Consider the following 27618-nt stretch of genomic DNA (forward strand, 5'->3'; position numbering starts at 1 on the left):
CAAAGAAATCAAGTTCTGGTCATGGTCCAAACTCAAAACACAGGAACAACATAAAAGGCAAGGTCCAGAAATATTCTGATGTGGGGAAACCCCACGTAATGTTAATTGCACAGTTGAGTCCTTTACTCACTAGCAATGAGGTGTGATGCCTGAGAATTTTCCAAAAGTTTTATTTCTTGCTTGAGCAGGAAAGGTTACAGCAAGCAATAAGGAAAGTGATCAGAGGCTGGAACCCTGATCTCTGTTTACACACCATTTTTATAGCCATATAGACATGCAAGGAACCCAGTGATACAGTCCTACTGCCAGTTGAACTGTGAAGACAGATCTTTCCACACCTCAGCTAGCTAGGCATTTCCCTGTTTAAAGGCCATGCCTTAGCATGCTTCTAAAACTTTCCTTTATGCCTTTTATTGCAGCCTGCTCTTTTTATGTTCCTCTCGTAAGATTGCATTTCAGCATGATTACAATAAGAATAATTGGTTATGATATATCAAAACAGTGTCTGTCTGGGCAACGTTTGGTGCCCCCAAATGAATCTTCTCAGTTATGGATCTTCTCAATTTTGTGCCCCCTCCGTTCAGCACCATGTGTAGGGGAACTGCCTAAAGGTAAAGGGATTCCTGACAGTTAAGTCCAGTTGTGGACGACTCTGGGGTTGCGGTGCTCATCTTGCTTTACAGACTGAGGGAGCCAGCGTTTGTCCACAGACATTTTTTCCAGGTCATTTGGCCAGCATGACTAAGCCACTTCTGGCACAATGGAACACCGAAACCAGAGCAGCACACATGGCAACACCATTTACCTTCCCGCTGGAGCAGTACCTATTTATCTACTCAATTTTGTGCCCCCTCCACTCGGCACTGTGTGTAGGGGAACGGCCTAAAGGTAAAGGGACAGTTAAGTCCAGTCACGAATTACTCTGGGGTTGCGGCACTCATCTCACTTCAGGCCAAGGAAGCCGGTGTTTGTCCTCAGACAGCTTTCTGGGTCATGTGGCCAGCATGACTAAACAGCTCCTGGTGCCATGAGACACTGACAAGTGCCAGAGCGTATGGAAATGTCATTTACCTTCCCTCTGCAGCAGTACCTGTTTATCTAGTCGCATTGGTATGCTTTAGAACTGCTAGGTTGGCAGGAGCTAGGATAGAGCAACAGTAGCTCACCCCGTCACGGGGATTTGAACTGCCAACCTTCTGATTGGCAAGCCCAAGAGGCTCAGTGGTTTAGACCACAACACCACCTGTGTCCATGGGGAACTGCCTACGTCGCCCTAAATCGGCTATGGCTATACCCTCATTGGCCCAACTCACTTCTTCCCTGGATAGAGGTCAGAGTGTAGGATAATATGTAGAAACTAGCCTACTGATTACAATAAGAATAAATGATTATAATATATCAAAACGACAGCTGTCTGGCTCAAGATGGCATTCATCAGTTACAATGGAGGCGGAGGTGGTCTTGCTTCAGTTACAACAAGCCCAAGGTCAAAACACAGGAAAGCTCAGTCAGATGGCAGCAGACAATCCGGATGATGATTGTTATTAATTTCTAGCCACTTTCTCTTGCCCGAAGCAACTTACAACAAAGCGGCCAATCATAGAAGCATAGAATTCTAGAGTTGGAAGGGACCCCAAGGGTCATCGTTCAACCTCCTGCAATGCAGGAATCTCAGCTAAAGCATCCATGACAGATGGGCATCCAACATCAAGCAAGGAGAGTCCACCACTTCTCGTAGGAGTCTGTTCCACTGCTGAACAGCTCTTACTATCAGAAATTTTTTCTTGATGTTTAGTTGGAATTTCCTTTCTTGTAACTTGAAGCCATTGGTTTCAGACCTACCCTCTGGAGTAGCAGAAAACTAGCCTGTTCCATCCTCCATGTGATAGCCCGTGAGATATTTGGAGATGGTTATCATATCTCCTCTCAGTCCCCTATTTTCCAGGCTAAACGTACTCAGCTCTTTCAACTGTTTCTCCTAAGGCTTGGTTTCTAGAACCTTCATAATCTTGGTGACCCTCTGCACAATTGACCAAAACAAAGGTCCACATCACCTGTGGAGTTTGATCTACTCATGAGGAGGAGCTTCCCTCAATCCCAGAGAGACCCGATTCTTTAGGCTGGCACTTCAGTGTCTGGCACCTGACTGTGTCTGCACTTTTAGGAGCTATTGCTCACCTAGACTCGGAAGCAGCTTGCTATTAAAATATAAATAATGTAATGATGCTATGTGGCTAAGTACTGCCAATTCAAATATTACCCTTAGAAAAGGTAACAAACAACAATAATGGATCTTGATGATTCTTCTTCCTCTCCTGCTTTTAGGGCTGTCTCTGGAGTGCTGGATTTGTAATGACATTGAACTGGATTGCACTGGAACTTTGAAGAAATGTTCATCTATTTTTGACAGTTGTGCCATTGTTCAATCATACAACATTAGAGGTATGTGCAAGAGATCAACAACCACTGACAGGGTTCAGTGACCACTGGTCCTAATTCTGCAGCTGTGATGTTAAGGGGTTCTTAGCTCACAGCTTGGGACTAAGATACCTTAAAGATAGTCTCATCTATAATATACCCAATGCAACACTGCACTCTGCAGAAGAAGGCCTCCTACAGATACTGTCTTATCAGAAGGTCTGTTCTGCAGAATATAAGAATTGGGCATTCAGTGTGGTGGCACTTTGACATGACACCTGAGCTAGATATGGCTCCTTAATTATTATTATTTTTTTAGAAGTGTTCAGAACAAAGGCCCCTGAACTTATTTGCCTGTACTTCTTTCAGGCTTTTTCCCTTCAGAAAGGGCTATGATGCCAGCAAATTTCATCCGCTTCTGTCAAATGCAGGAATGCTGTTTGTGTGTGTGTGTGTGTGTGTGTGTGTGTGTAATTGGGAAAGGCAAAATGAAGTGGATTCAGATAGATAAGTCAAAGCAGGCAATCTATGGAGCACCTTTAGCCAAGGCAGCCTATTCACAAAGTGCCTAGATTTGAACCAAAGCTCAGTGCCCACCTCCCCAATATATATCATATATAAAGATATATTAGAACAACACAGATGCCTGCTTTCAGCATTATGAGCTCCTGCACTTAAACATTTACCACTACACCGCTGATCAGAGCCTGTCCACATCATGTCCTCCCTTTCGATTTAAAATTCTCTCTCTCTCTCTCTCTCTCTCTCTCTCTCTCTCTAATCCTTGCAGGACAACAATACGTGCTGAAAACCTGCAAGCAATCCACTAGCTGCTATGAAGGCTTCACAGCCATGAAATTTGCTGAAGGAGAAACAGTGTTCACCAAGGTTTCCTGTTGCAAGGGGAATGGCTGCAATAAGGCTGCTCCACCATGTATTTTATGCATTTATATACCCTTATGTTGTCCAAACTGTGTATCATATCACCTTAAACTGCATCATTTGTTACCCTCCAACTCCTCTCTGTAGTTAAGAGGGGTGCCAGCTAATCTTTTGAGGTGGGAATTTATTTTTTATGCTATTTTATTCTCTCTGCATATGCCCCTGGTAGTTCATCCTGAAACCCAGAAAATAAAGATTATCATATCGTATCGTATCTGAGGACAAAGGGCACTTGCTACTGTATATTTGCACATAAACTCCTGCATTCTAGTTGTAATAAGCTGCATAGCTCTATCTTGAGATCAAGCAGGCAAACTCACTGTATTCCTGACAGTGCCTGCTGAAAACAGCGGCATCTACCCTGATGCTTAGAAAGTTGAGGTAGTTTTAATCTGCTTTAGTTTGTTTTAAAGTAGGGTTGTATTTTATTGCTTTATCTTTTTGTAAAGCACTTTTAGGTCCTGTCCCTCCCTCAACCAAGTGGTGCAATATTTTATGAGATAAAATACATCAGCAGAAATCTGCACTAAAATGAAAGATTTTTTTTATAAAAAAAAACATTTGCACATTTTATTTGAGAATGTGTAACAAGGAATTTTGGTGGATTCTATTGTGGTTCTACTGCATATGTAGTGACTGCTGATTCCTCCCCCCCTTTTTGTTTTCCTTTCTTTGAGTGATGCCATGGCCTTTGGCTAGCGCAATAAAACTTTATGCGTTGCTAAAATAAATTCAGAACTGATGTAGACATGTGGGGAACTGAAATTAAGATTGTAAAGATAAGAAACAGAGATAATTTGAAATTGACTGCTACACCCATCCTTATTCAGAGCATGCTGCCTTAGACAGTAGGTGCAATGCAAAGTTATCATAAGTAGCAGCCGTTAAAATCTCTGAAAGCAGCATTCTGAAAGGCAATGTGATGAGACCATTGTCCTCTTCAGGAATTTAGGTGGATACATAAGTGCATGGGGACTGTGGCATGCACAATGACATGGCCCCCAATGCCTTCATGTGTGTGGCCCCATTTACTTTCCCACCACAGTGGTACCTATTTATCTACTCGAGCAGGAATGCTTTCGAACCACTAGGTTGGCAGGAGCTGGTACAGAGCAACGGGAGCTCACCCTGTTGCATGGATTCGAACCGCCAGCCTTACAAACAGCGACCCAAAGGGGCTCAGTGGTTTAGACCACAGTGCCACCTGCACCCCAAATTCTAACCGCATTAATGAGTGCAATAGCAGTTTCCCGCAAGGCTGACAAGGCTGCAGCCCTATTCCTGCCTCTGACAATGATATGAGGACTCCAAGTGTGTTAGGGTCTGGGAGAGAGCTAGCTCACCAGCATCTCCACCAGGGACCCCCATGTGCACTGTTCCAGTGTGTCCTCTCTCAACCTCCACACAGTCAGTGCAAATGTCTAAAGGGGGCTCAGATGGCATTCAACTGAACCTAGCTAGAAACTTCCTGGCAAGTAGAAACCCTACATAGGATTCTGGCTGAAGGGAGAATACTCACTATCCTGCTATAGTAATAATCTCCCTCAGACATTTGTGGTCTAGGCCATCATGCCTGCGAATGTTGGGACCACAGTTTGAGTCCTCTCACATTCAGCCAGTTCCCTGAAGAGGTTTAACCTCAGAGACTATAGGTAGGTCATTGCCACTCTTGTGCAGTCATGGACTCTTCACTGTAAAACACGGTTTGTGGCCTTGTGGCCCTTCAGTTGTTTCTGGGGTGCTGCAACAGTTTGAGGGAGACCAGTTCCCCCATCCCTGCTATGAATGCTGTGATATTCCCAAGTAACAAAGCAAGAATGATCATGGACATAATCTCTTCTAGCATGGAAGGGACTGAGAAAGGAGTCTGGTTGAGCAAGCATTTGATGCCTGCGATTTCCTTCCTTGCCACTTTTGCCTGTTCTCCTTCTAACCTGACTCTCTCCGTTTACCCCCTTCACAGTGCCAGATGTAAACATGACAGCCAATGGGAGGAAATGCCAAGGGTGCCTTGCTATCAACAGACATCGATGCTTTGCTGGAGTGGTTGCCAACTGCGAGGGAGACCAGCACTATTGTTCCGATGTGTCTGGCTTCGCAGAGGTTCCATCCCCTATATTTGCTGGTAATTCATCTCTTCCTCATTCCCACCTCCTTTCACCCAGACCACACTCAAGTCCAGAAATTTCATTGGTACAGAACGTATCTACCAGGGTGTTTGTGAGGATCTGTCTTATGGAGCTATTCTGGTCAAATACATAGGGACATCAGGTGTACATGAGGCTATTAGTGTGACATGTGCTTTCCCAAATTCCTCCCAAGCTCTCTTCCAAAATTCTCAAAAAAACAACAACAAAAAACCCCTCCCCTTGCCACAGATTGTCTGCCTCTCTTTTACAGAAGTGAACAATCAAAACTTGGCAATGCTAAGCAAAAACAGAAGCCAAACTCAGTGAATCTTGGGAGAGGAAGAGGCTAGGCTGGCATACATGGGAATGTTGGGGCCACAGATTGAATCCTCACACATTCAACCAGAATCTTGAAAAGGGTTCATCTCAGACCCCTGTAAGGCAGGGCTGGGGAACTGGATTTGGCTGAAGGTCTGGATCCAGAAATGGTCAGCCCTCAACAGGTCACTTTGATGGGTGGGTGGAATCACCCATCTGTCATATTGCCTGACTTCATGTGACATGAAGTAACTTCAATCTGTGGCTGAAAAGGAAGAATCTTCCATGCTTGAATTCAAGCTGCAGGAAGAATCAGGAGGGCACTGCATGTAAACTTGCAGTCCTTCATTTGCAGGCAAAATTGAGTCCTTTTTAAATGTGGCACCTTTTTCTGTCACCATGCATAGCAGGGCCTCTAAGAGAAACTAGGCACTCTCCAGTTTCCCCAAGCCGGATGACATAATGTCCTTAACGAGCTATTTCAGGGGGATGGATTGGGTCCATTTCCATTTTGGGTCTACATTTTGGGTCCATTTCCATTCTGCGTGTATTTATTCTTAAGGCTGTCTGTTTCTGCACTGGTCTGTTATTTTTTAAAAAATGCAAATAGTGATAATTGAATGCATATTACGCTTCACTCACAATAAAATTTTATCTCAATCCACACACTTTTAAATTTCATTAAACAATGTATTTTTAAAGTGTGCTCCCCCCACCCACATGTTGATGTGTTTTTCTTAGATGAGGCCTGTATCACAACTTTTAGAGAACTGCAAAATTTCCAATGGACTCATAGAATCATAGAGTTGAAAGGGGCCCAAGGGGTCACCTAGCCTAATTCCCTGCAATTCAGGAGCAGCCAAGCATGTGGAGCCCAGAGTTACAGGCCCTGAGGATGCTAAAGTCCACGCTGGGCTGGTTGCTGCGGCTTCTGGGCCAGCCTCTCACTAGGATGGACTTGGAGGTGCTAGAGCTGCACTGCTCAAGTTCTCCAAAGAGTGCCAGACTTTGCTGACAGACTACCCATCCAGTTTCACAGGGAGCGGGGAACTGGCGCATGTACAGACAGGACTCCTCAGCAGCCTCCATCACAGAGGGAATTGACCCTGCCCGTCTTGTAGCAGAGACAGGATCCTTCTTGCAGGGAAAGCAGAAGGAACCGACTCCTCAGTTTTCCAACCGGCCACGATTAAGCTTTCAGGGTTCGCCGACTGGGATAGGTGCAAATTGATTTGGCTTGCTGAATAAGGTGGACTGCAGCAAATTCTTCCTAATCATGGGATGCTGTGATTCCTCTGGTGTTGACTGCCTTCTCCTTCCTTTGTCTCTGCAGGATCTCCTGCCTTGGTGATGGTAATTGCCTTCAAGGGCTGCGTGAACAAAGCTTTCTGTGATGCTCATTATGAAGGCGTTTTCCATACTTTCATGCTTGTTGTGACTGCAAGAGGTCATTGCCAGCTTGCTTCTTTCATGGTTCCTGCCGCTCCACAATTCTTTGGACTCTTCCTTCGAGCCTTGGTTGGGCTCCTCCTTGTGATGAACTTTGCTTGATTTCCCTCCAGCAAAAGGGTCCAGGGGAACCACACTTAAATAGTCCTTCCTTCCCATGTGGCTAATGAAAAGCCATAAGCAGACCAAAGGCTTTACAGGGAAGGCAACCTCAGATCTCCCAAAGTGTGCAAGTGCCCATGTGCTATTTTCCACTGCGGTGTCTAGCAGTATCAGAACATGGCAACATCAAGCAGGAATCAATGGAAGCTGGAACTGGGAGTGACTTTGTTTTTACTATTTTATAATAATTATTTTTTTCATTTTCTATTTTGCATAAACAAATGAATTATATTCATTTAAACAAAAAGGATAATATGTTTATGTATTTAACATATAATCCTTTTTTACTCCCCCCCCCCACATTGTGGATCTTAATGTAATGATTTTCCCCTCTGCATCTCTTCCATAACTCTATTTTTATAAATCCTTTGTCAATCCATAGTTCAGTTTTTTTACTACAAGTTTTCTGTCAATCCTACCAATGTATGTCATTGTTTACAATAGCTTTTCAAATAAATCATAAACATTCCCCATTCTTTATTATAGACCTACTCTTCCTGGTGACTAATTCTTTCTGTAAGCATCGTCATCTCGGCATAGTTCATCAATTTTGTCTGCCACTCTTCCTTGTTTGGAGTTGTACCAGCTTTCCCTTTCTGGGCTAACAGAGTCCGTGCAGCCATGCTCTTGTACATAAATAGTTTCGTCTGGTCCTTCGGGATCTCTGGTCCTATAATACCTAAAAGAAAAGCTTCTGGTTTCTTAGGAAAAGTTATTTTCAACATTTTTTTCCAATTCATTAAATATAATTTCCCAGAAGTCTTTTATCATCTTACATAGCCCCCACATATAATAAAGGTAAAGGTAAAGGGACCCCTGACCATTAGGTCCAGTCATGACTGACTCTGGGGTTGCGGCACTCATCTCGCTTTATTGGCCAAGGGAGCTGGCATACAGCTTCTGGGTCATGTGGCCAGCATGATTAAGCCACTTCTGGTGAACCAGAGCAGAGCACGGAAACACCGTTTACCTTCCCACCGGAGCGGTACCTATTTATCTACTTGCACTTTTTGGCGTACTTTTGAACTGCTAGATTGGCAGGAGCTGGGGCTGAGTAACAGGAGCTCACCCCATCACAGGGATTCGAACCATTGACCTTCTGACTGGCAAGACCAAGAGACCCAGTGGTTTAGACCACAGGGCCACCCAAGTCCCTTATGCAAACTTACCTAAGTCTATATTTTCAGGGGAGCTGTCCAGCTGTAATTCACTGTATGATTAGGCTGTACCCAACAATTTCCACTCAGGGTAATCCCACTGAGATGAATGGACCCAAGTTAATCATCCCATTAATTTCATTGGGTCTGCTGTAAGTAATGACCCAGTCAGATGGGTGGGGTACAAATTATAAATTATTATTATTAACATTGGATATAGTATGTGTGTGTATGTGTGTTTCTTTAGCTTTTATATGCAGTTCCCGACCTCACAACCAGTTTGCCACACCCACTCCAGTTAACCTTATAAAATCATGTAATATGGGTCAGCTTTACTGTCATCTAGTAGCTATGTGGCCACAAAGCAGATAATTGCCTTGGTTTGTTTGTCTCAGTGCTTTTCTATCATCTCCTTCCTGCATCCTCAGTCACAGAGTGGCTAATTGCAAAGTACAAATAAACCATAGAACAAAGAGCATTTTTAGAACTACAATATCATAATAAAAACTACGGCAAAAACCAGCTGTGATTATGTCAATCAAACCACACCCAAATGTCCGTGGCCCAAACACCTGAGCAAATAAAAAGGTTTTAACCTTGTTTATAAATTTATTGCCGTTATAAAGGAGACACATTTTAAAATGGAAACTTTAAGCATAGAAACGTTTGGTAGATGAGGCTCCCCTCCACAGGAACATAGAAAGCTGCCTTATAACAGGTCAGACCATTGTTCCGTCCAGTTTAGTGCTGTCTACACTGATTGACAGTGGCTTTGCAGGGTTTCAGACAGAGCTTTTCCCAGCCCTATTTGGAGATGCCGAGAACTGAATCTGGAACCTTCTGCATGCCGAGCAGAGGCTCTGTTCCTGAGCTGCAGCCCATCCCTAGTTGAGTCCTGAAAACAGCAGTGAGAAACACCACCAACTTGCCCACAGACTCACTTATGCACCTTTCCCCCAGGACCTTTGTGTAAGTTCGGTGGATTCTAAGAGTGGTCAATCCTTCATCTGCTGTTCTGTGGGGTCCCTGTTTTGCAACTAGCTTTTGGGGCTTCCAGCACATATCACTCACCTGGTATAAGTATTCAAGGCCCACCCAGGGAGAAAAAGGCATTTGCTGGATCAGTCATGGGTGGGGAGTTAGAATGGGGCAGCTAGGGCTTCTGCAGTAAGGTTACCAGATTATTTTCCAATGAATCTGGGGGCTCTTCATTGAAATGAGTTGGAATCATAGGATTTTGTAAGGGGACCGATTTGTAAATCTGGGGACTGTCTCCGGGTTCTCAAACTTAATCCATTCCGGGAGTGCAATCGACTCCTGAAACCATTCAAAAACCAAGGCGTGGCTTCCGATTGGCTGCAGGAGCTTCCTGCACTCAGTTGGAAGCTGCCTTGGATGTTTGGCTTCCAAAAAAACATTCACAAACCAGAGCACTTACTTCCGGGTTTTCGGCGTTTGGAAACCGATTTGTTCGACAACTAAGCCGTTCGAGAATCAAAGTACCACTGTACCATTTAAAATTGCCAGTTGCTTGTTAACTGAAGGTTTCCAAGTGACTTATGGCATGTTTAAAACATAAACATAAAGAAATTCTACCATAAAGACAGAACAAAGCAACCCTCCCCTAACCGCCACAGGCTTGGAAGCATGCTAGTAACAAAACTACATCACCTTAGTCTAGCAAAAGATAAATGTTGTCAATGTTGCAACCCTAACAACAACGACAAAATTCTTTAAAGGATTGCACCACATGTGAAGAGGAAGTACCTTTGAGGATGAAAGGTGGGGAAGATGGTTAGATATAGAAAGATTCGGGGGAAGAAATATGTGGTGGAGCTTAGGGGTTCCACGAGGATAGATGGTTCAATGTCCAGTGAGATAGGCTAGTTTCTTGGTCATAAGGAGCAGAGAGAGATGAGTCTGTATTGGCCAAAGGGTGTTGCCCAACCTTATCCAACTTGGAAGCCTCCAGATGTTTTGGATTGCATTTCCCATCACCTGTGCTGCTTGGGGCTGACGGGAACTATAGTTCAAAGCATCTGGAGGGCTTCAGCTTAAGCACTTGTCCACAACAGCAGATAGATATGGCCATAGATGGTCACATTAGTCCACCCCATTTTAGACATCTCACTAGCAAATATGCAGTGTGTCCACATGTCTGCCTTCATAGAGGCAAGTGTAACAATGCGTGGTAGTCTATACTCTTTACATGGTTTATTTCTACATGGCATTAGTGCAGCTGACACAAGTTTAATATGAAAGGCCTCCCCACATGAACTTTCTGTGACCTTGGTACAAGCTCCTATCTCATATGGACCTGGAAAGAACAGCTAACTTCCTGATCCTAATAGTTGCAGAGAAGATCAGAACATAAATGTTTCTATTTTTCCAGGAAGGTCTGTTTACTCTTTATCAACCTCCTATAAGCAGGAATCAGACAGTGAAGATCGCTTTTAAGGTAATCTGAAGGACCTACATATCCCTGGACCAGGGACCAAATGAATGGATGAGAGACCTTTGTTTCCTTGCTGGCACAGGTTTCTGAAGGGGAGAGCTTAACCCTTGCAGAAGCCACAGAAGTCTCAAATTCTTGATTTTCTGCACTGCTTTGCTCCAATATAATGTACACCCCTTCGTTATTTTGCTTTCCTATGTAATGAAATTGTGTCAAATATCCAATAGCAAAACTTTCACACCTCCTCTAGCACAAGGGAGATAAGAACGCATGCTTACACTTTCATAATGTCTCTTACTTGCATCAATAGATGAAGATTGTGTGTCTCTGTACAGAGAAACCTCTGACTTTCCTATGGTTGGAAGATTGCCTACTTCACAAAAGAAAGTATTTGTTCCACAAACATTGGCCTTTAGCCCTGCCCACCACTGGCTGGTGACCCCACCCCCTCCGAAGACTGTCATGAAGAAAATCATCACTCGGGCTGAAAAAGGGTTCTCCATCTCTGCTAAGTCTCATTGACCAACAGATCTTCAATGGACAAGCTCGTCCTCATTTCTTTTTGTTTTATTTTCTTCCATGATTCATTACAATTCAGTAAAATAACTAGGAAAACAAATTATTCTGAAAAACCAAATATAGAGAAGAACATGGAAAGGAAGGTGTCCCATGATGCTGAATAACAGGAGGGGGTTCATTAGAGGACAATCTTCACTGCCAGAAGCCCCAGCAGGGCCAGAAGGGGAAATCTCGATGATGGAGCCTTATTGGCTGGTTTGCATTGAGCATTTAGTGTTTCAGAAGCATGGAAGGGCGTTCCAATCATTTCTTGCACAACTGCACAGAAAGACTTGGTAGTGCAACCTTTCACAGTGATTTCATTCACACCTGGAGATGGAAAGCAGAGACTACAGTTTAAACCCACAAACCAGGAAAAGGGAAAGTTCTCACAATTAGGAATTCATTCAGTTCATTTCTCACAAGGGGTCAGGCCAACCTGATGCTCCTGAATATATTATTATTATTATTATTATTATTATTATTATTATTATTATTATTATTATTATTATTATTATAACACATCTCCCAGACAGATTTTATGCATTTCTCTGGACTTTGAATGGCATTTACAACACATACAAAATGTGCTTCTTGCTGGTGAGTTCATTGAAAAGCATGTGTTGTTTCCAAGTGGATTCTACTCAGAGTAGACCCACTGAAATTAACAGAACTAAGTTAGCCATGCCCATTCATTTCAATGGCTCATCCTGGAGCAAAGTTCGCAACCTGGAGCATCTACTTTGGGGTTAGCGGAGTTTGTAACCCAAAGTGTTTGTAACCCAAGGAACCACTGTATTGGCTACAACCCTGAAGAGTTACATCAAATGTGCACATTTCATGTAAAAAGTAAACATGAAATGGGTTAAAAAAATGCAAGCAGATGAACAGAGCAGGATGGAATGGACCCCTGTGACTGATTGCCAGCAAAACCAATCCCTGCTCATAATCAGTAATATCAGCATAGCAGATCTTATCAGAATTACCAGATTTGATGGTTGCATCTAGACAGTAGTCCTCATCTCCTGTACATTCTGCCTCCTCTGTAGAGCACGGGGGATATAGAGAAAAGCAGGCTGGACATTTTTTCCCATTGGCTTTACTACTGATTGGTGGCACTATTGGGGTTGGAAAAAAATCAGAGACACTGTCAGAAAAGCAAATATACTGGGGACAGGGACCATTTTCCAGCCCAAGGACTGCGTTCTCACGTGGGGTGCACATGCCAGTCGTAGATGGGGTCTGAAGGAGAAGTGTGTGGATCAATGAATGCTAAGCCTCACTTTCATACAGTAGGCTAGTTTCTCTATCTTGGCAAGTGAGAGATGTCATCACAATTCACATTCTGACCAGGCAAAAACATTCAATGAGGTTTGGCCTCTCCTTTGGAGGTTTTCAAGCAGAGGTTGGGTGGCCATCTCTCGTGGATGGTCAGTTCAAATGGGGACAGGTGGTCCTTGAGGTATTGGGAAACATTTTTATGTTCCTATGTTCACACACACACACACACACACACACACCATGGCACAACCTGGCCTCTGGAGCACAGTGCAGGAAAAGAGGATGGGAGCAAAACTATACCTACCTTGAGGAGAAACAGATGCACAGTCATCCCCCTTACAGCAGACAGCCGTTCCTCTGGCAGTAATCATCTTGCCCAAATTCAGATAAAATGATTCAAGTCCGCAGATGTGAGACGATACGCAGCCTTTCATTACTTCTTGAGTTGTTAACTGAGCTGCAGAGAAGGAATAATAATAATAATAATAATAATAATAATAATAATAATAATAATAATAATAATTTTATTTGTATCCAGAGCGGCTAACATCATGAAAACAATGCAAAACATAACTTTAAAATAAGCAACCTACACCTCAAAAGTAACATTCAACAAACATTAGGATAGTATAAAATAATAATAATATCAACATATAACAGTTAAACAGAAATCCACTTAACTGTTACAATAAATAATTTCAAAACCATAATCAATAAAACAATGGCAAGCCACAGTACATAAAATAATATAATAATACAATACAAATAATACAATACAAATTGAGAAGCAGAGACTAGCGGGTGAAGCAAGACAGGTGGAAGGAGGCCTTGCCTGACTAAGTCTCTCCCCTCACAGTTCTTCCTCCAGGACCAGCTCCCTTGTGAGGACTCCTAGATAAGCATTTAGGGAAGTGTCCTACAACGGACTGTCCCCCTGGTGTTGTTGGGCTACAGCTCCCATCAGCCCTCGCCAGCACAGTGAAGGGCCAGGGATGATGGGAACTGTAGTCCAGCAACATATGGAGGGATGCCAGCCCTTGACCACAGTGCCAAGGTACCTCAGGCTGCAGAGGGCTGGAAAAGTGAGCTCTCTGCTTGAAAACCTAGAGGCCCGTGTTCTCCAGATGTTTTTGAGACTATAATCTCCACCAGCCACAGTCGGCACTGCCAATGGTGAGGGATGATGGGAGTTGTAGTCCAAGGCATTCCAAAGCTGCATTTCGAGAGCTGCTAGCAATCTAAGCAGTCACCGCTGCAGGTGAATGAATGAATGGCCTGGTTCCAACTAGGGCATCTTGATATGCCTTTTTGCAAACCTATGACCTATGGCCTGAATTTGGTGGAGATCCTTCTCACTCACCTACTGTGGCTTCAAGAACAGTAACAGCACAGCTGTCTTCAGCAGCACTGCAGTTCACCATCATGCCCATACAGTTCAAGCCTGGCCCTGTGCAGGTATCACACTCCAAGGAGTCACCTGCAGGAGAGAAGATGCAAGGTTTCCTAAGCAGGGTCCATGTGCACACATCATTCTACGTTATCGTCTGCAAAAGGGGCCAGGATCCCACAAACGTGTGTCAAGCAGTGGTTCAGCTTCATGCTCCAGCACCGGGGGGGGGGGGGCGGAGAGCAGGCAGGGGCGGGGCTGGCATGCATCCTAGGGGCATGGCGCGCCATCTGCAGGGATGTGACATCCTGCCAGCAGGGGTGTGGCGTGCATCCTGGGGGCATGGTGTGGCGCACAGCGTGGGCAGGGGGGCACCCCACCAGGCTCGCGCTGCCGGGGGCGGTGCACTCCCCCTGCAGTCCTCTTCCTCCGCCAGTGGTGTCAAGTGCAACGCTGTTCCTGCTCTGTGTAACGCGACACTCACCAGCTTGAAGGTGATACAGTGGTACCTCGGGTTAAGTACTTAATTCGTTCCGGAGGTCCGTTCTTAACCTGAAACTGTTCTTAACCTGGAGCACCACTTTAACTAATGGGGCCTCCTGCTGCCGCAGTGCCACCAGAGCCCGATTTCTGTTCTTAACCTGAAGCACTATTTCTGGGTTAGCGGAGTGTGTAACCTGAAGCCTATGTAACCCGAGGTACCACTGTATATTGGTTTCCACCCCGGTCAGCCCTTCCAGATTTCCCAGCTTGGATCTCCTTTACTCCCAACCATCCCACTGCAACACACACTGGCCCTAGAAGATTACGACTGCTTACCTGGGATTAGAAGCACAGAGAAGACAAGAAGTCCCAAGAGAGCCGGCATAGCGCTGGGGAAGAAATGACAGGTGGAAATGAGTGCAAAAGTTTTTTTCAGCCTGGTGTGAATTTTGAAGGAGAGCTGCATTTTTATTCCTATCGCTTCAGGGAATGTAAATTAGGTAAACTGGTCTCTAAACACGAACTGAGTAGAATTTCACCCCTGTTGTTGCAAACTGTAGATACAAATCTCCTGGCCAATTAATCCTTTGAGAAGTTCATGGGATCAAGTATACATATTGGGGGTTCGGTGTGCGTGTAGGGGTGGAAAACTAAATTATTCCCCCCCCCATTTCAACAAATAGTTTTTAAAAATAAATAAATCCCAAACTTAATAAGCAACCAATTTAAGGAGCCAAATCCATCCAGGGAGGCTGTAAGACTCACCTCATATTTTATCAGAATCCTGCTGTCATGTGGAGGTGCTCAATGTATGTGCCAGTGGAGATCATAGCAGTCAGGTGCGCTGCCATTTTCTTCTCAGTTCCATCCGAGAGCGGTGTGTATATGTGTGTTGTGCGGGTGCGCACACACACACACACACACACACACACACACACACTCTCCTAATAACCAGGGGCTGGCATTAGTAAACCAAGTGAGATCAACCTTATCTCCTTTTTAGATAGTGTTACTCATGTGGTAGATCACGGGAACACCTTGATTTCAGCAAAGTATTGGGTAACTGTGGTATGTTAAAGTTTTCCTAGCAGTGCTCAGCTCCCTTAACGAGCTATAGTTGCCAGCATTCTATGGGAGAAGTGTGCTTTACATGTGTGGTTGTGAGCTTACTCCCAAGTAAGTGTGGCAATGAGCATAGCCCAGCAAAAATTGCCTGACCGGCTTCTCTGTCTTCAACAGACAGACTGAGTGTCCCCTCATTTTGAGGGTAGCAGCAACAGAAGGGGACTTTTCGGTGGTGGCCCCCTTTCACATCCAAAGGGCATGGCACCTACCCTCCTATTCTTCCAGGGCTGTAACATTTAATATTGTTTTAACACCATTTAATTTTAATCTGTTTATAGCTACGTATTAGTTTTAGCTTTGTTTAGTTTTTATATATCACCCTAGGTTCCTCATTCCTCTTTCAGCGGCACAGGAAATAAACATCTTTTCTTAAATAAAATAAATAGCAACCTAACCATGAGAGCGGTAACTCCTCTTCCAGAACATTGCCATTTCTCAGAAATACAAACTAGTATTATTTCTAGATTTAGGCCACATTCACACCATCCATTTGAAGCCCTCTGATACCACTTTAAGCAGTTGCAGCTTCACCCAAAGAATTCTGGGAGCTGTTGTTGTTTGTTAATGGTGCTGAGAGTTTTTAGGAGTGCCTCTTTTTCCCTCCAAGAGTGACACATCTCAGAGTTCTCCATGAAGGCAGATTGATTCTTAACCATTCTGAAAACTGAAGCTCCCAACAACTCTCAGCACCCTTAACAAACCACACCTTCCAGAATTGTTTGGTGGCACCCATGACTATTTAAAGTGGTATTGAGAGTGCTTTAAACAGATGGTGCAAATGTGATCTAAGAGTTTGCCAAGTCTAGAGCTCCAAAACGGATGTAGTATGTGCCTTACCACAAGTTGTGAAGGACTGCAGGGCAGGTGCTCCTCAATCAGGATGTCTTCTTCTGGTTGCTAAAGGTCACTTATGGCACATCTATTCTGGAATACCTTGCCTTATGTAGGAGCCAAAGGCTTTGGAACGACACACAAGAAATATTTGCATTTCATGCTATATATGATAGCACCAATTTGATGTTCCCCATGATTGCTCCACCCATTCACCACTCACGGTTTTTAAATATACATACATCCATAAAAAATATGGTAGAACAAAGTTCAGTTGGGTCAAACAGCTTTTTTAAAAATCCTCATAAAAATGAAGTGCAACATAGCATAAGGATCAAGCATAGAACAATGAAATAAAATGAGACAATGGTGTGGGAGGGAACCAAGGTACAAAAACCAGATGACATCAAGGTAGAAAGACACACCTTATTCTGGATATATCACTTCCAGGTTCATGTGAAGATTGGGATAGATGAATCTGTAGATTTCTGATTCTGATTCTCATTTTTGCCCATATCCCCATAACGAAGAATGGAGAGATGTTGCATTGGATGGAATACTTATATTCATTATATAGCAAAGGAAAAGAGCTGCAACAAATTGAACTGCTTTGTGAGTTTAAGGGCTGGGAGCCAGTGTGGTGTAGTGGTTAAGAGCGGTAGACTCCTAATCTGGGGAACCGGGTTCGCGTCTCCGCTCCTCCACATGCAGCTGCTGGGTGACCTTGGGCCAGTCACACTTCTCTGAAGTCTCTCAGCCCCACTCACCCCACAGAGTGTTTGTTGTGGGGGAGGAAGGGAAAGGAGAATGTTAGCCGCTTTGAGACTCCTTAAAGGGAGTGAAAGGCGGGATATCAAATCCAAACTCTTCTTCTTCTTCTTCTGGTGGAATTTGGATCAGCTGGTGGGAGGCAAAAGAAAGTACAGTGGATGCTCAGGTTGCGAACATGATCCATGCAGGATGCACGTTCGCAACATACAGTGTTTGCAACCCACAGCGGCGCGTCTGCGCATGTGCAGGTTGCAATTCAGCATTTCTGCACATGCGCGACTGCCAAAACCCGGAAGCAACCTGTTCCAGTACTTCTGGGTTTTGCTGGGTCCGTAACCTGAAAAAACACAACCTGAAGCATCTGTAACCCGAGGTATGACTATACTTCTTCACACAGCACAGTGTTAAATGATGGAACTAGCTTCCACAGGACGCCAGATCACCACCAGCTTGGATGGCTTTAAAAGAGGAATGGGCAAATTCATGGAGGAGAAGGCCACCAATGGCTACAAGTCATGATGGCTATATTCTGCCCTGATGATCGGAGGCAGTAATACTTCTTAAGACCAGTTATTAGTAGACACAGTAGGGGGAGAGAGCTCTGATGCCTGAATCCTTCTTGCAGGTTTCTGAGCTAGATGGGCCATTGAGCTAATGCAGCAGGACACGTTTCATGTCCTGAGGTTCTCAAGCTGTGTGAATGTGTACATGTGCCCACATATTTGTAACATGATGTCTAAAACAACGCCCTATAAACGCCCTATAAACTGCCCTATAAACTCTGCCTTTCATTTCCAGTCAGTCTTGGGGGCCAAATGCTGGCTTCCAGGCCTCATTCCTGGGTCCTCAGGACTCTCCTTAGTTTAGGCAATAAACCTGGCCGAGACCATGGTCCTCTTCACAGGCCACTCCTCTTGCTGGTTCTCCTTCTCGTCCTCTTCAGGTGGTTGAGCCTGCCAATAGTGCATCCTTTAACTGTAATAATGTCTCTTGTTTCCATCACTGGAGAATGAAGAGGGCATGTCTCTTGAAGTGCTATTTTTCTAGAAAAAGAGGTGAAGGAACGCCACAAATATTTCCCTCGTTCTCTTGCAATGGCAATGGCACCCACCTAAGAGGTGCCGGAATTGAGATCTGGTGAGTTCCGGCTAAAAGGCTAGCCATTGCACAAACTCCATTGGGCTGATCTGAATAAGGCGTTAAGCATTATAACTAACCCCTTTTGAGGTTCTAAATAAATGTTTGTGTTAGGCTTTGATGCACTGCAAGGGTGTGAGTGTTGGGGTCGCCATATTTCAAAAAGTAAAATTCCTGACACCCACAAAGTTGTTTCAGAAACCCACGCAAATTGTTAAGCTTTTCGAGTGATTTTAAGCTTTTGAGCTGTTCCCATTGCTTTTTCCATCGCGTTGCCATCCATCTGGGTTTTACCTGACATTTTGCTGATATTTTAAAAAGTGAAAATCCGTACACCAAAATTCCCCCGTTTTCAACACCCGAATACTGGATGTCATTTTTGACATCCAAATTCTAGATATGTCTGGGGAAACCTGTACGTTTTCAGCCCTAGTGTGCTGTCCAACTGAATTCAATTGCTAGGAGGCAGGCATTGTACCTGAGCTGTAGGTGTGTTGCCTATGCTAATCCCCTGTGTGTGCGTGTGTGCGCGTGTGCTCTCCATCATCATGTATATAAACGCAAAAGTAACATTGAGCATGTAAACATTCCTCTTTAACCAGGCCTTTGTCTGATTGACATCCAGTGCCCTTTTAAAATGTGTTGGCATGGGGGGGGGGTTATTGGGTTGTTTTTGTTTTTATTATATATTTTGTGGTTTTATGTTGTGACCGCAGTATACAAATTTCAATAATAATAATAATAATAATAATAATAGACTAGGACACACACACCCCGGACTGGCATAGTTAGTGTCCCTTTAACAGGTAGGCAGAAATTCAGCAGGTCAGAATAAGCATTTTGAGTGTTATTCATTGGAAGTCCAAGGGATTTAAATTCCCACTTTTAACAGTTTAATAGGGTTGCAGATTCCTGTGTGTGCTCTCACCAACTGGACTGGGACAGCATATGTGTAAGATTTCAGACCTGAGAACACTTGTATTTGAACTTGGATGAGCTTACAGTTTGAACCATGTGTGTTTGCTTAAAAATCTGTCCCACTGAGTGTTAGGAAAACATTCTTTAAGAAACAGATAAAAGCTCCTGGAAGCTTTAAAGAGGGTTCCAGAATTTTTCTTTAGTGTGTAGGAGTGGCACTCTAGGCTTGATTGGTGTTAGCTGGAGGTGCAAAGAAAGGGAGGAAGTTGCAATTTCTGCACAAGTAAAGCACACAAATAGCCTGTACGCATACACTGTGACAACAAGGTTGGAAGTAACACAATGTGTGCTGCTGATACTGTGAGTTTTGCTGTGTCAGGATTGTTAATTACAGGACTGAGTTTATACCGTGCTGGGGAGGTAAAGAAGGAATGTAAATAGCTTGTATATAAAGGTAACAGAAACGCTCGTGCAACCATCAAGCAGTAAAGAAGCTCTTGACTCTGAATTTGAGTATGACTCCTGTTCTTGTCCTCTGCCTCCGGGGAAAACTCTGCTACAAACAGTAAGAAGTGGTTTTATCGAGGTGCCACCACACAAGCAGAAAAGCACAGCCGAAGTGTGTGGGTGGTAACCTGTAACGCTGAGGCAGCACAGCCAGCCCTCCTCTTTTCCCGTATTCCACCAGCAGTGTGTGTATATGGGGACACGGAGGGGAGGATGTCCTGATGTCCCTATTTTCATCTGAGAAATCTTGGCAGCCATGAAATGCGTTCCACAGGTTGAAAAAGGTCCCCCGTTTTCTGCTCAGGATGCTTGGCCAACAGATCTTCATGAAAGCATTTCACCGTCATTTCTGCAAAAGAACAAACCGGCTCTTTGTAAGTCAGTAAGATATCTACGTAGGAATACAAATCCCTCTGGAGAAAAACCAAACCGAAAGTAGAGACGGACATGGAAAGGAAAGTTGTCCTCAGTGCCGAGTCACAGGAAGGAGTTCATTACAAGAGGATCTTCACCAGCAGAAGCCATGACAAGGCCAGAAGAGGAAATCTCAGTGATGGGGGTGCCTTACTGGCTGGCTCACATTTACCATCTAGAGCTGCAGAAGTAACTGCCCTCAAGGTACTCTTAAAATTTCGTGGCAAAGCATTTAGTTGTATAATATCGCAGTAAGTCTTGGTAGTGCAACCTTTCATGGTGATTCCAAACCCTCCTGTGGATGAAAAGGAAAGATGGGAGGTCAGGGAGGGCACTATTCCCAGTATCAGTGGCGTAGCGTGGGTTGTCAGCACCCAGGGCAAGGCAAGCAATTTGCGCCCCCTAACCCGTGGATTTTAGCACTGCGAGTGCGAGCGCCCCCCCCAGATGTTGCACCTGGTGCGGCCGGCCCCCCCTGCACCCCCCACGCTACGCCACTGCCCAGTATTCCCCAATGCAAATTTGATTTGTCTACCACCATGGTCAAACGGTCTAACAAAATAAATAAAAAACAAAATAAAGATAAAAGCAAAATAAATAAATAAATCAAACTTTCAAAAATGTCCCACATTGTGATATATGAGGTGCATGTGGAGCCATGTCTGTTGATTTCAATGAATATACTATGAGTAAGACTAGTCTTGGATATAACCCATTGATGGGGATGTTCCTATGGATTGAAACAGTATAGGACAAAGAATGTTCTTCTTCCAGGCGCCACTCATGTCGACCTCAAGTGTAGCCATTTTTCTGGCATAGATTTAGGGTGGAAATGTATTTGACCTGGCAAAGGGCAGTCCTCTATTTGAAGGTCTATCAGAAGCTCTAAGAGACAAACTCTGTTAATGGGCCTGTCTGGTCTCCAAAGCTCCTGATGAAGTATTACTCTAGATATTGTGGGATAATAATATTATTATATTATATAATCAGCATCATCCTTAAAAGAAAATAAAAGAAAAAACAACACGTTTGGAGGGTAGCAGTTTAGTGGGTGGCAACAAGAAAACAGGTCTTTTCTGTGGTGGTTCCTTGACTGTGGAATGCTCTGCCACCATCACTACATGTATTAGGGTGGCAGGCAAAAACATTCCTCTTATCTAGGCCTTTGGTCATTAAATAATCTATGGCCTGCTAAAGCTTGGGGGACTGTTGTTGTTGTTGTTGCAGTCGTACCTTGGAAGTCAAATGGAGTCCATTCAACTTTCAAAACGTTTGGAAACCAAAACTGTGCTGGACGTTCGGCTTCTGAAAATCGTTTGAAAACCGGAACACTCACTTCGATTGCCCGGGAGCCGATTTGTTTGGGAGCCAAGGTGTTCGGGATTCAAGGTATGACTGTCGTATTATTATGCTGCCTGTTAATATGTTTTTTGTTATATCTGAAGTTCCCGAACTTGCTTTTCAATTCAAATGCATCTCCAGACTGGTTGTGCACTTTTCTGGTTTGGTAAAGTGTTTTAGATGGGGTAAAAAAACATGCAGAAAAGGTGCTTACAAAATATGCTTCTGACAGATGAATTCATTGGAAAGCATGGGTGTCTCCAACTAAAAGTGGCTCAGAGCACACCCACTGAAATTAACAGACCCAAGTTAGCCCTGCCCATTAATTTCAACTGGTCAACGCTATGATTGACATCAGCTAAAACCCAGCATACGTTACCTAAAAAGTGCACATTTCAAATAAAAAATTAACCCAAAATGCATTAAAAAACACAAACAACTAGATAGAACAGGGTGGAATTAGACCCTTATGACGGAGGGCCAGCAAGACCATAATGCAACAGAATTTGCCAGAAGAGCATAACAAATCAGAATTACCAGTTTGGATGCTAGCATCCAGACAGTGGTCCTCTAATCCTGTACATTTTGTCACCTTTGTAGGGCACGTAGGAGACAGCGAATAGCAGGCTGGGCATGTTTTCCCATTGACCTTTTTCATCATTGGAGGTACTGAAATAAAGCAAAGAGGCAGTGTATACTCACACATTCCTCTCTATCCTCCATCCAGGCAAGCCAAGAGACATTATCACAATTTAAGGACCACAGATCTCACCAACCAAAAACATTCAAGGGGATTGTGGAGTAGGACTGCTGTTGGGTGTGGCCTGGAGAGATTGGGCATGGCCAAGGAGGGAGTGTGATCTAGGCTAGTGTACTTCAACCTTGGGTTCCCAGATGTTGTGGGACCAGAACTCCCATCTTCCCTGACCTTTGGTTGCTCTGATGAGGGATGATGGGAACTGTAGTTCAACAACACCTGAGGACCACAGTCAGAAAACCTTGGTCTAGAGAGAACACACGGACCAGATAGAGAGGCCCGGAGGGGGGCACAATTGGCTCCCAGATATGATGTTGCCCTCCACTGTGCTGCACAGTGGCAAATGATAAATCCGTGATTCAGGAGCGCCCTGATGAAATCAATGGCACAGCCTGACCTCTGGGGCATAGAATGAGGTGGGGGAATGGAAGAAAAAAACTATACCCACACTGAGCTGAATCAGATGGGCACTCAGCACCCTCGCAGCAGATAGTCATTCCTCTGGAGGTAAACATCTTGCCCAGATTTACATAAAATGGTCCCAAACTGCAGACTAGAGCTGGTGCACAGGCTTTCAGGACCCTCTGATATGATTTTCCAGCTGCAGAGAATGAAAGAATAGCATATGGATTTAGGGCAGCCTTCCACATCATGAGGCCCTCCTGGTTTTGCTGGGCTATAGCTCCCCTCAGCCCCAGAGAGCCCAGTGAAGGCTCAGAAATGACAGGAATATCTAGAGGAAGGGACATTGGTCCTTCACCACAGAGTTACGGTATCTCAGACTTCAGGAGATTGGGAAAGAGAGATTTTTTGCTTGGGAAGCTAGAGGCTGTGTGCCCCAGATGTTTTTGACTATGACATACCCTCCAACATTTCTCTGATGAAAACAGGGATGTCCTATTCCATAACAACAACAACTTTATTATTTATATCCTGCCCATCTGACTGGGTTGCCCCAGCCACTCTGGAGGGATTCCAACATCCATAAAAACATAATAAAGCATAAAATAAAACATAAAAATATACCCTCCAACATTTATCCAATGAAAATAGGGATGTCCTAAGAAAAAGCAGGACATTCAGGGATCAAATCAGAAACTGGGACTGTCTCTGGAAAACAGGGACACCTGGAGGGTCTTCAATGAGATTATGATCCATATCAGCCTGTTAGCACCGCCAATAATAATAATTTATTCTATATATGCCGCCCATCTGACTGCCACTTAAGGCAGCTTCCAACCAATTAAAACACAGTTAAGACATCAATATATATATATATTGATATGCCTTTTGCAATCCTCTATGCCTGGACTGCATTTGGTGGGGATCCTTCTCACTCACCTATTGTGCTTTCACTAAAAGCGACAAAACAGGTGTCGTCATCGGCGCCGCACTTTGTCATGCTGCCCTTGCAGCTGGTGCCTGCCGCTGTGCACGTTTCACACTCCAGCGAGTCACCTGTAGAAGAGAAAATGAAAGGTTTCATAAGCGGTGTCCAGGTGCAGACACCGGTCTGCAAAAAGGGGGCAGGAGCTCAGAAACGTGGGTCAAGCGCAACATGGTTCCTGCCCTATGCAATGCCACACTCACCCCTTTTTGTGGCAGCCAAAAAAGCCAATGCAATTCTGGGCTGCATCAATAGGAGTATAGCATCTAGATCAAGGGAAGTAATAGTGCCACTGTATTCTGCTCTGGTCAGACCTCACCTGGAGTACTGTGTCCAGTTCTGGGCACCACAGTTCAAGAAGGACACTGACAAACTGGAACGTGTCCAGAGGAGGGCAACCAAAATGGTCAAAGGCCTGGAAACGATGCCTTATGAGGAACGGCTAAGGGAGCTGGGCATGTTTAGCCTGGAGAAGAGGAGGTTAAGGGGTGATATGATAGCCATGTTCAAATATATAAAAGGATGTCACAAAGAGGAGGGAGAAAGGTTGTTTTCTGCTGCTCCAGAGAAGCGGACACGGAGCAATGGATCCAAACTACAAGAAAGAAGATTCCACCTAAACATTAGGAAGAACTTCCTGACAGTAAGAGCTGTTCGACAGTGGAATTTGCTGCCAAGGAGTGTGGTGGAGTCTCCTTCTTTGGAGGTCTTTAAGCAGAGGCTTGACAACCATATGTCAGGAGCGCTCTGATGGTGTTTCCTGCTTGGCAGGGGGTTGGACTCGATGGCCCTTGTGGTCTCTTCCAACTCTATGATTCTATGATCTTGAAGTCAGTATATTGGTTTCCAGCTCAGTCCAGGGGCGCCAAATTGCACCCCCCCCCCAACTAGAAGGGGCCCAGCAATGTGTGACATCATACGCACATCATGTGCCACTCCACACATCCTGGCGCACGCATGACGGTGACAGGGGATGGAGTGGGCAGAGGGCAATCTTCAACCTCCATGTGTTCTGCCCCCACCCGGCATGTGGGTGTTGGTATCAAAAAAAGGCAGGCCCCTCAGTACTGGGGGGACTCAGCCCCCTACTCACAAATATTGAGGGGGCTGAAGCCCCTTCCACCTCCTGTAGTTGGTGCCCCTGCCTCAGTCAGCGCTTCCAAAATCAACAGCTTAGATCTGGTTTACTCCCAGGTATCCCACTGCAACACACACCAGCCCTAGAAGATTACTACTGCTCACCTGGAGTTAGAAGCAGAGAGAAGAGAAAAAGTCCCAAGGCAGCAGGCATGGTTCGTGAGAAGAAATGCGCAGCGGGAGCATGTGCAAAAAGCTTGGTTCCTCGTGAAACCATTTTTTCAGCCCACTGTCTGCAAAATTAATAAATCAAAAGCCAGATTGGAAGCATGTATGATTTTTTTTTTAATGTCCCAATTTCTCAGTACAGTAAGATGCTGGAATCTGGACACCATAGATACAAACCCTCCTCTCCCGTGAATCTGATAACAGAGGGATCTCATCTGGTGATGAGGCAAACACGTATTAGCAAGGTTGGGAAGCTAATTCATCCTCGGCCCAGTATACCTGAAGGAGTATCTTCACCTCCATCGTTCAGCCCAGACACTGAGGTCCAGCTCTGAGGGCCTTCTGACGGTTCACTCACTGCAAGAAGTGAGGTTGCAGGGACCAGGCACAGGGCCTTCTTGGTAGTGGTGCCCCGCCCTGTGGAATATCCTCCCATCAGATGTCAAGGAAATAACTACCTGGTGTTTAGAAGACATCTGAAGGCAGCCCTGTTTAAGGAAGTTTTTAATGACTGATGTTTTAATGTATTTTTAATCTCTTGTTTGAAGCTGCCCAGAGTGGCTGGGGAAACCCAGCCAGATGGGTGGGATATAAGCAATAAATAATAATAATAATAATAATAATAATAATAATAATAATAATAATAATTTGCCCTCACAGTTCAACAAAAAGTTTTCTTTGCTCCAAACTTGATTATAAACCAGGAGTCAGAAACCTTTTTCAGCTCAGACCATGTGGTGGGCCGCACTATATTTTGGAAAAAATAATGAATGAATTCCTATGCCCCACAAATAACCCAGAGATGCATTTTAAATAAAAGGGAACATTCTACTCATGTAAAAACACGCTGATTCCTGGACAGTCTGCGGGCCGGATTGAGAAGGCGATTGGGCCACATCTGGTCCCCAGGCCTTTGGTTGCCTACCCCTGTTATGAACCAAAGCAAGGAGGGAGGGGTTAAAATTCAAGGCAGAGAGGCTGTAAGGCCCACCTCATGTTTAACCAGGATCCTCCCACCCCCATGTAGAGCTGTGCCGTTCATGTTCCTCAACTTGTACACAAGGTCACTTTGCACATGTGCTGGGTGTGTGGCCAGTGGGGGCCAGAACTGTCAGATGCGTTGATCGTGTTGTGGCCTGTGCACCCTTGACAATTCCTTCACACATGCTTTCAATGCAGGCATTGGGAATGCATATGTCTCCACATGTTGAATTCCAACCTCCATAGCCCCTGACCCAGATCAGAAACGTGACCCAATGGTACATCCACTCACCAACCCGCCTGTCACCCCCTTGTGTTAACCCCCTAGAGCTCCCCCTTTTCAAATATCCCGCTGTACCAGACCTCTGCTATGGTTTAAAGCTGCAATTCCTCGCCATTGCCTTCCATCCCTGCTGCACTCAAACTTCTGCTGTCGTTAAAAACCATCACTTTCCCACTGTCCGTATCCTTTGCTCCTCACTCGCATGCTATGGCTACTGCTGCTGTTCAACGCGTCTTCTCTTCTGCTCCCCTGGCCCACCCTGACTTCATCCAAATCCACGATTGTGATGCAGCACTGCAAGTCCTCCAATGGGGGTTGCGTGATAACAGCCTTCATTTTTTATGTACATGGGAAGTTTCACTGAACTTGGAGGAGTGAAGAGAGTTTCTTGCTTCTTGCTGGGTATCAGAGGGCAGGTTGCCTGGGCTAATGCTGTGGTTCACACAGCTGGCTTTGTATTCTGTCTAGTTTCTCCTACGTGAACCTACCTAGCTATTAAGATTGGGCCACTCTTCCATTTGAACTAAGTTACAGCGTAAAATGGGTAGAAGACACTCTTCACAAAGGTCTTCCTGACACCAGCCAGATTTCCTTTTTGGCACCGTGTGTGTGTGTGTGTGTGTGTGTGTGTGTGTGTATACACCCATCCACACCCCTATATATTTTTTATCTGCTCTAGCCTTTTTTGTGCCTTTGTATTGTGGCTAGACTAACTGCTTGCCTAGTGTTTTATCTGTTAAATCCAGTGCTTTTTTCTGGAGGGACGCAGGGATATGTATACCCCTAAACATTTTCTGAACCTACACATGTACCTTTGCCTATTTACTGTATTTATTTTTCCGAATTTCAACTATAAAATGGTGATTTTCTCGTGTCAAAATGAGAGTACCCAAAACATTTTTGGGAAAAAGTACTGGTTAAATAATATTGTATATATATATCTTGCAAGCCTCTAGGGCAGTGGTTCCCAATTAGCTAATTACTGAAGCCCCCCTATTTTTCAAAAGCCAAGCCATGGAACTGCAACTTTTGGAAATTTTGCTAACTATATGGTGGTAGTTACCTCTGCAAAGCAATTTTTTGGGCAAAATATGGAGTAGTCCCTAATAAACAAAAGATTTT

At 44.5% G+C, this 27618-nt stretch overlaps 2 protein-coding genes and 2 long non-coding RNA genes across 8 annotated transcripts in view; 1 reads left to right on the forward strand and 3 right to left on the reverse strand.

The window, feature by feature from the left end:
• LOC310684664 (phospholipase A2 inhibitor and Ly6/PLAUR domain-containing protein-like) overlaps nt 1-7894 on the forward strand; it is an 11706-nt gene extending 3812 nt beyond the window's left edge. For both annotated transcript variants that reach the window (XM_083456115.1, XM_083456114.1), the window contains exons 3-6: nt 2326-2442; nt 3209-3352; nt 5324-5485; nt 7141-7894. In XM_083456115.1, coding sequence (XP_083312241.1) covers nt 2326-2442; nt 3209-3352; nt 5324-5485; nt 7141-7358 — 641 coding nt within the window. In that variant the 3' untranslated portion in view covers nt 7359-7894. The remainder of the gene's footprint in view (nt 1-2325; nt 2443-3208; nt 3353-5323; nt 5486-7140) is intronic.
• Nucleotides 7895-11705: 3811 nt separating this feature from the next.
• LOC310682701 lies at nt 11706-12895 on the reverse strand. Its single transcript, XR_014514111.1, has 3 exons — nt 12800-12895; nt 12575-12706; nt 11706-11918 (listed from the first exon to the last, which is right to left on the reverse strand). It is a non-coding gene; the product is annotated as an uncharacterized lncRNA (long non-coding RNA).
• Nucleotides 12896-14263: 1368 nt separating this feature from the next.
• LOC310684944 lies at nt 14264-16777 on the reverse strand. The gene is made up of 3 exons (XR_014514993.1): nt 16702-16777; nt 15076-15128; nt 14264-14346 (listed from the first exon to the last, which is right to left on the reverse strand). It is a non-coding gene; the product is annotated as an uncharacterized lncRNA (long non-coding RNA).
• A 3173-nt stretch (nt 16778-19950) lies between these two features.
• On the reverse strand, nt 19951-26766 carry LOC310684623 (phospholipase A2 inhibitor gamma subunit B-like). 4 transcript variants are annotated; one of them, XM_083456031.1, is made up of 6 exons: nt 26664-26766; nt 25170-25293; nt 23882-23998; nt 22989-23141; nt 22321-22452; nt 19951-20737 (listed from the first exon to the last, which is right to left on the reverse strand). In XM_083456031.1, exons 2-6 carry the CDS (start codon nt 25279-25281, stop codon nt 20523-20525), a joined length of 729 nt encoding a protein of 242 aa, XP_083312157.1. In that variant the 5' UTR covers nt 25282-25293; nt 26664-26766; the 3' UTR covers nt 19951-20522. The 4 variants fall into 4 exon arrangements, with proteins under 4 accessions (XP_083312157.1, XP_083312158.1, XP_083312156.1 ...); XM_083456032.1 differs by having other exon boundaries at nt 26577-26757; XM_083456030.1 differs by having other exon boundaries at nt 26695-26740.
• Between the last annotated feature and the right edge of the window lie 852 nt (nt 26767-27618).

The sequence above is a fragment of the Podarcis tiliguerta genome (genome assembly GCF_965153285.1).
Source record: "Podarcis tiliguerta genome assembly, chromosome: 8".
Classification (NCBI taxonomy): Eukaryota; Metazoa; Chordata; class Lepidosauria; order Squamata; family Lacertidae; genus Podarcis; species Podarcis tiliguerta.